The following is an 11,719-nucleotide window of genomic DNA, read 5'->3' as shown; positions in this document are numbered from 1 at the left end:
CACCATGACATACACTGTACAGGAGTTGACTGTATCACCAATCAATGAGTGTAGTAGAGATATCAAAGGATGTTACTTAATAATATTTAACAGTCAGTCTTTGTTGTCACGTTACATATAAGCACAATATCAAATGCTCATATTTGATTGTTGTTCCCCTATATGGGTCCCAAAAGAGGGAAGTGAAGTGGATATTTTCAGTGGTTCAACCAGCTGTCACTCAAACTAATCAACCAATCAGGTTCATCCTCACTGGTTAAGCATACCCACCCTCAATATCCATGTGGGGCAATCTTGTGGTGTTATATCTATTGTATGGACATTATAATGACCCATGTTTGTAGTCCTGGACCTCCTGAACATGTTGATGTATATTTGGGAGTAAACAGTGGCTCCAAATCAGCAGAAAGGTGAAAGGAATGGGGAGTTCTGGAAACTCCCTGAATTATCTTGGGGCTGTTACATATGATATTTAATATATGTTAACAGCTTGTCTTTGTTCTCCACTTCCCCTCTATGATCTATATCTTCCTGGTATGATAGTGTCCTGTCCATCATCACAAATAGCAAGTCCCATTCCCTGGGCAGGAGGACTGTGTTGAGAAATACTCTGGACAAGATGACCATGTAGAGACATGGAATGATTCATAATGTGCCACAGAAAATGGTTTAGAATAACCACTGTAACAATCTCTCACACAAGCACGGACACAAGTATGCAATCTTGTTCTATTTTTTGTATTAGCATAGCCACAACTACCGTGTCATTTTGTTGATACGTCCCTAGAGTTAACACCTACAACAGTCCCACAGACAGAGACACAGATGACTCAGAGACAGAGATATCACTAGAAGCAGAGACGTAACATATAGAGGGCTGGCAGTTGACGTACGACGCCTCCTGGCAGCCATGTTGGAAGACCACCACATTAATTTGAGAAGCAGAGACTTAATGTATAGTAGACCTACATAGAAAAAAAGACCCAGACATTGTTAAAGATGTCTAAGGTCATCTATTCTGAACCAGATATGAACAAGAAGGTCAAGTTTGACAGAGGTGAGATGGAGGAGAGGATTGTGGATATCTACATCAGTGCAGACACCCTGAGAGACGGTGAGACCAGCACCAAGAGAGAAGAGGCAACAGACACTGCTCCTAATAATGGACACGGAGACCAGCACTCAGGTAAAACACACACACACACACACACACACACACACACACACACACACACACACACACACACACACACACACACACACACACACACACACACACACACACACACACACACACACACACACACACACACACACACACACACATGTGTCCACAGAGCCTGATAGCTCAGGGAAGAGACCCTTCCTAGTTGCTGCAGTGTGTCTGGGGCTGCTGTGTGTTCTACTGGCTGGGATCATAGGCCTGTCTGTCTACTGTGAGTTTGTGTTCACTTTCATTTCTTATCACCTAGTTGTAAGAAGTGCTGGTTACTAGGCCTATTTACCTGGTGTTTTACCTAGTAACTATGTGTTTATACTTTGTAGATAACAGAGTCATCAAAGATTTTGAGGATAAAAATAACAACTTGTTGTAGAGTGTTTCCCTTTATAAGACCAACTCAACTGCAGAGAGAGACCAGCTAAAGACCAGCTACAACAACCTGACTAAAGAGAAAGACCAGTTACAGACCAGCTACAACAACCTGACTAAAGAGAGAGACCAGCTACAGACCAGTTATAACAACCTGACTAAAGAGAGAGATCAGCTACAGATCAGTTACAACACCCTGACTAAAGAGAGAGACCAGCTACAGACCAGTTACAACACCCTGACTAAAGAGAGAGACCAGTTACAGACCAGATACAACAACCTGACTGAAGAGAGAGAGGCAAAGCTTTTTGTGATAGGTGAGATATAAACTGTGATAAATTAGAAGCAAAATCACAATAATTATATATCAATGGGTTTATGAGTATAAAGATACTGGCTAAGTTTCTCAATGTGTTCACCTTTGCTCTTCAACAGAGCAGCATTGTCAGGAGGGATGGAGATTCTTTGACTCCAGTTTCTACTTCCTCTCTACTGAGAAGAAAACCTGGGAGAAGAGCAGACAGGACTGTCTGGAGAGAGGAGCAGACCTGGTGATCATAAACAGCAGAGAGGAAAAGGTGAGAGAGAGAGGGGGGAGGGAGGTGAGGTGAGGTGAGAGAGAGAAGAGAGAGAGATGGAGGTGAGAGAGAAGAGAGAGAGAGAGAGAGAGAGAGAGAGAGAGGGAGGGGGAGAGGAGCAGAACTGGCGATCATAAACAGCATAGAGGAACAGGTGAGAGCGAGAGAGAGAGAGAGAGAGAGAGAGAGAGAGAGAGTGGTTGAGTATTTTCATCAGTACACTAATATGTGGGCAGTTTTTTAGAATATATTAGAAGTGACAGTTTTTTTAATCTTTCTCAACAACCGACCATTTTTCTTCAACCTTCACATGACAGCGTCAATAAGAGAGCCTGGATTGGTCTGACTGATTCTGTTACTGAGGGGACCTGGAAGTGGGTGGACGGCACAACACTGACCACAGGGTGACAGATTTGACCATTTAACCTTGTGATATGGAGATAAAAAAACAACAATGATATTTTGCTTCCAATCATGTTCATCAAAACGTATGTTTCTACTCATGAATGTCATTCAATGAGAACTATAGATGTATTATAGAAACCAGGTAATAATTACATATTACAAAGCTCTGAGGAAGGCCGTGAGGCCGATACATAAGCTTATTAAAGATCAGTGATACTATCAAGAGCAGTGTGTGATTTCCTTTTTCCTTCATCTTGTTCAACTGTTACCATGCACCTGCAAAAAGTTTGCTCAGATGTGCGAGTGCCTTTTGATTTTTTTTATAATTACATATGAAAATGTAATCGAAAGAGTAAAATAAAAAATGCATTTATGGCCAATTCTTGAAAACGGTATGATCATTTTACAGATTGTGTCTTTTAAACTGTAAAAACGTAGGACTATGTGTATAACTGAGGAGGATGTTTGTACCACAGTGTCTGACTGTCTGGTTCTCTGTGTTGTTTAGGTACTGGGGGGCAGGACAGCCTGATAATGGTAGACTGTTCTCTGGGCAGGAGGACTGTGTTGAGATATACTATGGACAAGATGACCCTGTACAGACATGGAATGATGACAGTTGTCACAAATATCATAACTGGATCTGTGAGAAAGTGGTGTAACAATAACATACTCTCTGTCTGTCTGTCTGTCTGTCTGTCTGTCTGTCTGTCTGTCTGTCTGTCTGTCTGTCTGTCTGTCTGTCTGTCTGCCTGCCTGCCTGCCTGCCTGCCTGCCTGCCTGCCTGCCTGCCTGCCTGCCTGCCTGCCTGCCTGCCTGCCTGTCTGCCTGTCTGTCTGTCTGTCTGTCTGTCTGTCTTCTTTCCCGTGGTTATGTTAATGGTTGTGTTGGTTCCACTTTTCTGGGCTCCGTTATTTACTTAACAAATAAGGAATACTCAAAATGTGCATATATAAAATTGAGATATTTTAATTATAATATAGCCGTTGACAGAAGTCAAAGATCAAACATCAGACATTCAACTGTTGTCTCTCCTGAGTTCTGCCCCGAACAAAAGAAAGGCAGAATCTTATATACCCAAGATCACACCTTATGATATGATCTCATGTTAAACCCTGCATGTGCAGCTAAAAGAACAAGTTATTCTTATCACAAGGTTACACCTAGTGGTTAAAGTGAGAGATGAACACACCATAGAGGTGAAATAGTGGTATTACAGAGTCCGCCTCAAAACTCATTGGAGAATACAATCCTAGGGGAGGGACCTTCAACCTTCTCCTCTAACAGGGTGGAGAAGGAGGAGAGGAGATAGGAGGAGAGGAGATAGGAGGTGAGGAGATAGACGGAGAGGAGATAGGAGGAAAGGAGATAGGAGGAGAGGAGATAGGAGGAGAGGAGATAGGAGGTGAGGAGATAGGAGGAAAGGAGATAGGAGGAGAGGAGATAGGAGGAGAGGAGATAGGAGGAGAGGAGATAGGAGGAGAGGAGATAGACGGAGAGGAGATAGGAGGAGAGGAGATAGGAGGAGAGGAGATAGGAGGAGAGGAGATAGACGGAGAGGAGATAGGAGGTGAGTAGATAGGCGGAGAGGAGATAGGAGGAGAGGAGATAGGAGGAGAGGAGATAGGAGGAGAGGAGATAGGAGGTGAGGAGATAGGAGGAGAGGAGATAGGAGGTGAGTAGATAGGAGGAGAGGAGATAGGAGGAGAGGAGATAGGAGGTGAGTAGATAGGCGGAGAGGAATCGAAGAAACACAAACTGAGATGAGGAAGAAGAAAATTAAGAGAACGGCAGAAAGAAAATAAGAATAGTTATGTTAAGATTTAATAAAAGGAGTGTGTAGACATACCTTACTGGGTACACATTGGTTGAATCAACATTGTAACCACTTCATTTCAATAAAATTACGCTGAACCAACGTGGAATAGACATTGAATTGACGTCTTTGCCCAGTGGGACTTTACTCTGTAAAATGCTTGTATTATTTTTTTTAATTTGGAACATGTCATGTGATTTGCCATAGTCTTACACAGTGATCATTTTCAAGGCTCTGAAAGTAAACTAATAAAGAAACAATGTCCCAGCAGGTGTACTAGCTTCCTGATTGGATGTGATTGGATCATTAAAGTAGTGTGACCTGAACACAACAGAGGGTTGAACAGTACTAAGTACTAAGACACACATGCACCGAGGGCAGACACATACACGTACACACAGACACACAACACATACACACACTTCTAAATACCTCTTCACACTGATGTCAGTATAGATAGAAAACAGACAGTATAGAAAGAAAAAAAGGCCCCTATTTGGCCATTGGTGGCTGGCCACAGAGCACAAGCCATAACGTGACTTCCTTATGAACAATGACACAAACATTAGACCAACTACTTAACTATTTGTCAGTACAGTTAGAATCATATAGTAGATATTACCATTAGGAGACAGTTAGAAAGGTAATCATACAGTAGATATTACCATTAGGAGTCAGTTAGAAAGGTAATCATACAGTAGATATTACCATTAGGAGACAGTTAGAAAGGTAATCATACAGTAGATATTACCATTAGGAGTCAGTTAGAAAGGTAATCATACAGTAGATATTACCATTAGGAGACAGTTAGAAAGGTAATCATATAGTAGATATTACCATTAGGAGTCAGTTAGAAAGGTAATCATACAGTAGATATTACCATTAGGAGTCAGTTAGAAAGGTAATCATACAGTTAGTTGAGATGGATGACTACATCAATGAAGAGGTTATTGAATTAAACGAGATTATTGAAGAAAATGAGAACAGAGCAATGAGGAGAGTGAAGACCCATCGCTCAGGTAAGAACTAAGAAAACTCTATCACACGCACACATTGACAAAGACTTAAATAAACACAGAGAAATACTAATAGCAAGTCTTAGTGGGAAAGTTTTTAAAATATGATTTTACCTTTAAATAGATGTATATTTTAAGTGTATCAGAAGCATTAAAGCGGCAATATACACTTCAAACAAAAGCAAAGCAGACACCCCACCACTGATTTGGTAAACAACTGAGGAATGGGTCTGACCTATTGGTGCAAGGACTGATCATCCATAAGATAAAAAAAAAAGTTTTTTGTTTTGAGGCTATACAGTGTTTACTTACATTTACAATGGACAGTTGAATTACAATTATGACAGTTGAACTAAGCTCATGAAGCACTTATAAATGATAATCATTAAGAATCTATGGGTATATATGCAAATATTGATTGCCCCTTTAATGATCCTAACATGTTATACTGATACAGTAACATCCTCTTTAATGATTCTAACATGTTATACTGGTACAGTAACTTCCTCTAAAGCAGCTGTGAGAAACAGTCCTCTTGTTGCTGATTATGTCACACCCTCAAGTGTGTGTGGTATGTGTGTGCTTGTGTGTGTGTGTGCGTGTGTCTATGTGTGTGTACGTGCATGCTTGCTTGTATGTGTGAGTGTATGCATGTGTGTGTATGCATGTGTATGCATGTGTCTGTGTGTATGGGTATGTGTGCATGTGTGTGTTCTCACATCAGTGTGTATCTCCTCAGGACCTGAGGATTCAGGGAGAACACTCTACAGGATGGTTGCGGTGAGCTTTGGGATGCTGTGTGTTCTACAAGTCACTCTCAACATCTCCCTGAGACTGTCTTTCTGTGAGTGAGGGTGTATCCCAAATGATACTCTACTAGTGCACTACTGTTGGCCAGGGTCCATAGGGCACAAACACTAGTCTAGATGCGTTTTTTATTTGCTTGCACAGCATTGAACATGAGGGTTGTGTCTGAGAAAATGACTGACAGTAAGTAATCCCAATATTAAGTCTGTTATAATGAATGCAGCAGTCAGGTTTTTGTAACAAATAGCTTATTATTATTGACTGACCTTGGAATCTCTTATTTATTTATATTTTTTGCTGCTTTGCAGAGTGTTTTGTCTGGTCAATTTGGCCCTATACAACCAATGAAGAATGGCATGTGTCTTTGGCGCCATCTTGTGTGAATTGTGGTAATAACAACTGCTGAACAAAAACAGATATTTCCCCAGTCAACAGAGACTTCTCTTGGTGGAGGTGGTGCAGGTTCACTTATATATATGCCCATATGTATCAAGATCTAGGATCAAGTCCCCTCTGTCCATTTCATCTTATTTGTGATCTAAATCGCAAACCTGATCCTAAATCTGAACTCCTACTCTAAGACGCTTGATCTCTTCTTCATATGTATCTCAGAGTAGAACTGCAGGGCTGCATTCAATATGAAAAAACGCTGTGCAACGTTCAATTAAACGGAAACGGTGATGTTCTGAACGACCAGTTGAAAAACGGGGAGGGGTTGAGGAACGCTGCCCTTTAAATATGCCCATTCTCCAGGGTGCATACTCAGAGCATGCGCTGACCAGCTGGCAAGGGCCTTCACTGACACTTTAAAACTCTCCCTGACCCAGTCTGTAATACCTATATGTTTCAAGTAGACCACCATAGTCCCTGTGACCAAGAACACCATGTTAAACTGTCTACAGCTACACCACCGAGAGCATTCTGACTGGTTGCATCACTGCCTGGTATGGCAAATGCTCGGCATCCGACCGCAAGGCACTACAGATGGTAGTGCATACGGCCCAGTACATCACTGGGGCCAAGCTTCCTGCCATCCAGGACCTATATAATAGGCGGTGTCAGAGGAAAGCCCCAAAAAATTGTCAGACTCCAGTCACCCAAGTCATAGACTGTTTTCTCTGCCTACGCACGGCAAGTGGTACCGGAGCGCCAAGTCTAGGACCAAAAGGCTCCTTAACAGCTTCTACCCCCAAGCCATAAGACTGCTGAACAGTCAATGAAATTGCTACCTGGATTACTAGTAGAGTATCCCAAATGATACTCTACTAGTGCACTACTGTTGGCCAGGGTCCATAGGGTTCTGATCAAAAGGATGCCATTTAGACCTTAAGATTCCATTTTGGACCCTATTCCATTTGTAGTGCATTATTTTTGACCAGGGCTCATATACCCTTTGTAGTGCACTACTTTTGACCAAGGCACAAAGGACTAGTGCACTATATAACAAATAGGGTGCCATTTGGGACCCATTCCCAGAACATCTCTTTTCTTTCTTTCAGCCTGCTCTGATGAAGAGAGAGACCAGATAAAGGCCTGTTATAACACCACTGGCCTGGCGCAAGACAGAGACCAGCCAAACACCAGTAGAGGTATCCTTGGCCTGTGTACAGAGAGAGACCAGCCAAACACCAGTAGAGGTATCCTTGGCCTGTGTACAGAGAGAGACCAGTACCGGAAGAACAGACACCAGCTAGAGAGGGAGAGAGTCCAGTTACAGTGTGAGAGAGACCAGTTAGAGAGTGAGAGATACCAGTTACAGAGTGAGAGAGACCAGTTACAGAGTGAGAGAGACCAGTTACAGAGTGAGAGAGACCAATTACAGAGTGAGAGAGACCAGTTAAAGTGTGAGAGAGACCAGTTAGAGAAAACAAACCAAAACCAGTTACAGGAGTGTTACAATGCCTTTACTAAAGACAGGGGCATGATGAGTGACAGGGTCAGTCTTCTGATCAATGAGAAGAGACTCTCTGGGTGTGGTAAGTTGCCAAGTCAGTCACCAGGGCTGCATCTATACTGAACAAAAATAGAAACGCAACATTCAACTATTTCATTGATTTTACTGAGTTAGTTCATATCAGGAAATCAGTCAATTGAAATAAATGCATTAGGCCTGTCGTGTCTTTGGCTATACCGGATGAAGTGATATGACATGCTATTCTATAAAATCCTTTCTCGGTAATTAATATCACCTGATTAAGCTAATCATGTAAATGTAATTAACCAGAAAGTCGAAGCACCACGGAAGAACATTTATAGAGCCGTTATCTTCAGAATAAACTCTTAAAATACTTACTAATATTTTACATCGATAGTCGTCATCTTAATCATCTTATTTTCAGTCTCATAATGAAAGTTGTAAATTCTTGGTTATCTTCACGAACCCTGGCTAACAAGTTGAATCAGCAATACAAAATTGGGTTTAATTATTTATTTACTAAATACCTAAACTAATCACACAGAATTACAAATACACAGAATACAAATGATGTCATACAGAAAACGTCCCTGGTGGACGGAGCCGACATTTGTTACACAAAGGAAGGGGGTTGGGCGTGGATGAAAGAGCGGGAAGACGTAGGAACAAAGAAACAGCAGCTATGCTATCTTAAATACATTATCTTATGCATTATAAATTACCGCCCATTTGGAAAAGGAAAATTCAATAAATATTTACTCTGAGCTGCGCTTCGGTAGATTGGTCGTAGATGCTGGCCGGGTTGGCCAACAGATCTTCCGGTCCTCGGAAGAATGTCTCTGGTGGTAAATTTGATACGTGGTGGTATCTTTGTCTTTGGTTGTTAGACTGGATCCGTCGTCCGTCCTTTCCTAGCCCTGGTCTAAAGTGGCAGCTGCTAAATCAACGGCTAGGAAGTATCACTTCTGTAGTGAATAAGCTCAAAGTTCATACCATTCGCCACCAAAGCTCACGCCGAGGTTGGCTTAGTTCTGTACTTGACATGTGTGTCCTTATAACGCAGAGGCTGCAGACCTCACGTAGTGGAACCATGGTTAACATTGTGTCATTGTCTTATATAGTGGAGAGGGGGAAGGATGTGTTTCATCGTTTATAACCCCTGTCTCTTCACAGGGGCGGGATCAAGCAGGGCACTTTCCTTATGAAATCCCAATTCTCTCATTTGGAAGCTAAAATTACATTTTATCTCCTAACAAACAATTTCAATATCAAACATTTCAATTGCATAACAATTCCATGTGACTCTGATAACTAGAGGGTGTATACTTTCCCAGGTACAGTTTATGTCGTCCTGTCATCAGTCATAATGTCTCAGATGACAACCGAACTGACATCCATACTCATTACGTTCCAAAGCATATTTCCAACTGGTTTTATCACCAAAATATGGTTCCTTTACATTTAAATATGGTTCATTTGTTTGATGTTCCCAGACTCTCTATATTTAACACAGGCTATTCAACAGTCCTTCAGTAGGGTCGGAAAGAGAGGGGAAGGGAGAAAGGTATTTATGGGGGGCTCATAAACCTTACCCACAGGCCAACGTCATGACAGGCCCTAATCTAACGATTTCTTATGACTGGAATACAGATGCGCATTTTTTTTTAAAGGGCCTAACAATGGGCCTCAGGATCTCATCACGGTATTTTTGTGCATTCAAATTGCCATCGATAAAATGCAATTGTGTTCGTTGTCCGTAGCTTATGCCTGCCCATACCATAACCCCACCACCACCATGGGGCACTCTGTTCACAATGTTGACATCAGCAAACCGCTCGTCCACACAACGCCATACACGTGGTCTGCGGTTGTGAGGCTGGTTGGACGTACTGCCAAATTCTCTAAAACGACGTTGTAGGCGGCTTATGGTAGAGAAATTAACATTAAATTATCTAGCAACGGCTCTGGTGGACATTCCTGCAGTAAACATGCCAATTGCACATTTCCTCAAAACTTGTGGCATTGTGTTGTGCATCCCCATCGTGAATTTACCAATAATTCAATTACAGTGTTAACATTTGTTTAAAGGAATGTTGCAAGATTCTGGCAACTAAGCCGTTTTTCTACTTAGGGTCAGATGAACTCTGGATGCCATTTTTATGTCTCTGCGTGCAGTATGGAGGAAGCTAGAGGTAGTTTGTCTTGCACGGCAACGCACGCAGACACGGCAACCATACAGCCTTTAGAAACTGAAACGGGTTTGCTGTATTTAAGTGTTATTTCTTTCTCCGTTTGTATTCCCAAACAGAGAAAATGTGTCCTAAAGGATGGAAGAAGTTTGGCTTCAACAGCTGTTATTACCTCTCGGCTGAGAAGAAACCCTGGGAGTACGCTGAACAGGACTGTCTGGGGAGAGGAGCACACCTGGTGATCATAAACAGTGAAGAGGAACAGGTGAGAGAGAGAGAGAGAGGGGAGAGAGACAGAGTGTGAGAGTGAGAGACTGAGACTGAGACTGAGACTGAGAGTGAGACAGACAGACAGACAGACAGACAGACAGACAGACAGACAGACAGACAGACAGACAGACAGACAGACAGACAGACAGACAGACAGACAGAATCAGGTAAATAAATACTCACATGCAATTGACAACATCATTATCTTTCACCTAACAGAAATTCCTCAATGCATTAAGAACAATTTCCTGGATCGGTCTGAATGAAAGAGAGACAAAGGGGACCTGGAAATGGGTGGACGGTACACCACTGACCACATGGTGAGAGATAATAATCTGTCTATAAGACTAACCATTTTAAATAGAATAACATCTGCATTGGTATGACTTAGAATTATGTTAACCAGTGTCTGTCTGTCTGGTTCTCTGTGTCATTAACCCTCTAGGTACTGGGCGGAAAATCAGCCTGATAATTTTGGTCTTAATGAGGAGGACTGTGCTGAGATGAATTATAGGTATTGTGACCATGTATATACATGGAATGATGTAGGATGTACCGATGAACGTAATTGGATTTGTGAAAGAGTGATTTAACAAACAATAGCTCATTATGTACAGTTGCCTTGCATGTAGTCTGTACACAAATATCTCTCTCCCCCAATGGGTTTTTATTGGCATGGGAAACGTGTTTATATTGCCAAAGCAAGAAACAAAAAACAACATCATTAAAAAAACGTTTAAAAGGGGGGAGGAGTGGTAGGATTAAGGGAAAATAATAAAGGAAAATATATACAAAAATATATAGATTTTATACACATCTACCCAAAAAATATATGGGGGATCTGTTTGTGTTTGTGATCAGAGCCCCAGAGCCAGCTGGCTGAGGAGACTTACCTAGGTTCATCTCTCCATAGGTGAGGGCTTTGTGGTGGACTGTATAGGCATTTAACAGCTCTTTTCTGGATTTTGATAATTAGCAGGTTTAGTCCTAATTCTGCTCTGCGTTCATTGTTTGGGGTTTTGGGTCGTACATAAAGGATGCTGTAACAGACGGAATAATGGAACAAATACAAAGATGAGTCCTCTATCTATGTTCATAGAGACAGTGCTGAATGATTAAGTGATGATTCCAC

At 41.8% G+C, this 11,719-nt stretch overlaps 2 protein-coding genes across 2 annotated transcripts; both read left to right on the top strand.

Moving 5' to 3' along the window:
* Positions 1-986: 986 nt before the first annotated feature.
* On the top strand, positions 987-2,797 carry LOC115191687 (C-type lectin domain family 12 member B-like). The gene is made up of 3 exons (XM_029749535.1): positions 987-1,186; positions 2,027-2,169; positions 2,487-2,797. The coding sequence occupies exons 1-3, from the start codon at positions 1,000-1,002 to the stop codon at positions 2,493-2,495; spliced, it is 339 nt and encodes a 112-aa protein (XP_029605395.1). The 5' UTR covers positions 987-999; the 3' UTR covers positions 2,496-2,797.
* Positions 2,798-5,232: 2,435 nt separating this feature from the next.
* LOC115191502 (C-type lectin domain family 6 member A-like) lies at positions 5,233-11,296 on the top strand. The gene is made up of 6 exons (XM_029749317.1): positions 5,233-5,409; positions 6,146-6,250; positions 7,713-7,802; positions 10,437-10,582; positions 10,807-10,907; positions 11,033-11,296. The coding sequence occupies exons 1-6, from the start codon at positions 5,313-5,315 to the stop codon at positions 11,178-11,180; spliced, it is 687 nt and encodes a 228-aa protein (XP_029605177.1). The 5' UTR covers positions 5,233-5,312; the 3' UTR covers positions 11,181-11,296.
* The last annotated feature ends 423 nt before the right edge of the window (positions 11,297-11,719 follow it).

The sequence above is a fragment of the Salmo trutta genome, chromosome 4 (assembly GCF_901001165.1).
Source record: "Salmo trutta chromosome 4, fSalTru1.1, whole genome shotgun sequence".
In the NCBI taxonomy this organism is placed as follows: domain Eukaryota; kingdom Metazoa; phylum Chordata; class Actinopteri; order Salmoniformes; family Salmonidae; genus Salmo; species Salmo trutta.
This window is presented reverse-complemented; position numbering and strand designations above follow the sequence as displayed.

Bases quoted from the DNA above. Each gene is read 5' to 3' on its own strand.
- LOC115191687 (XM_029749535.1), top strand. From the start codon at position 1,000: ATGTCTAAGGTCATCTATTCTGAACCAGATATGAACAAGAAGGTCAAG. The intron at 1,187-2,026 runs GTAAAACACACA...GCTCTTCAACAG, and splicing joins ACACGGAGACCAGCACTCAG to AGCAGCATTGTCAGGAGGGA.
- LOC115191502 (XM_029749317.1), top strand. From the start codon at position 5,313: ATGGATGACTACATCAATGAAGAGGTTATTGAATTAAACGAGATTATT. The intron at 10,583-10,806 runs GTGAGAGAGAGA...TTCACCTAACAG, and splicing joins TAAACAGTGAAGAGGAACAG to AAATTCCTCAATGCATTAAG. The intron at 10,908-11,032 runs GTGAGAGATAAT...TTAACCCTCTAG, and splicing joins GGTACACCACTGACCACATG to GTACTGGGCGGAAAATCAGC.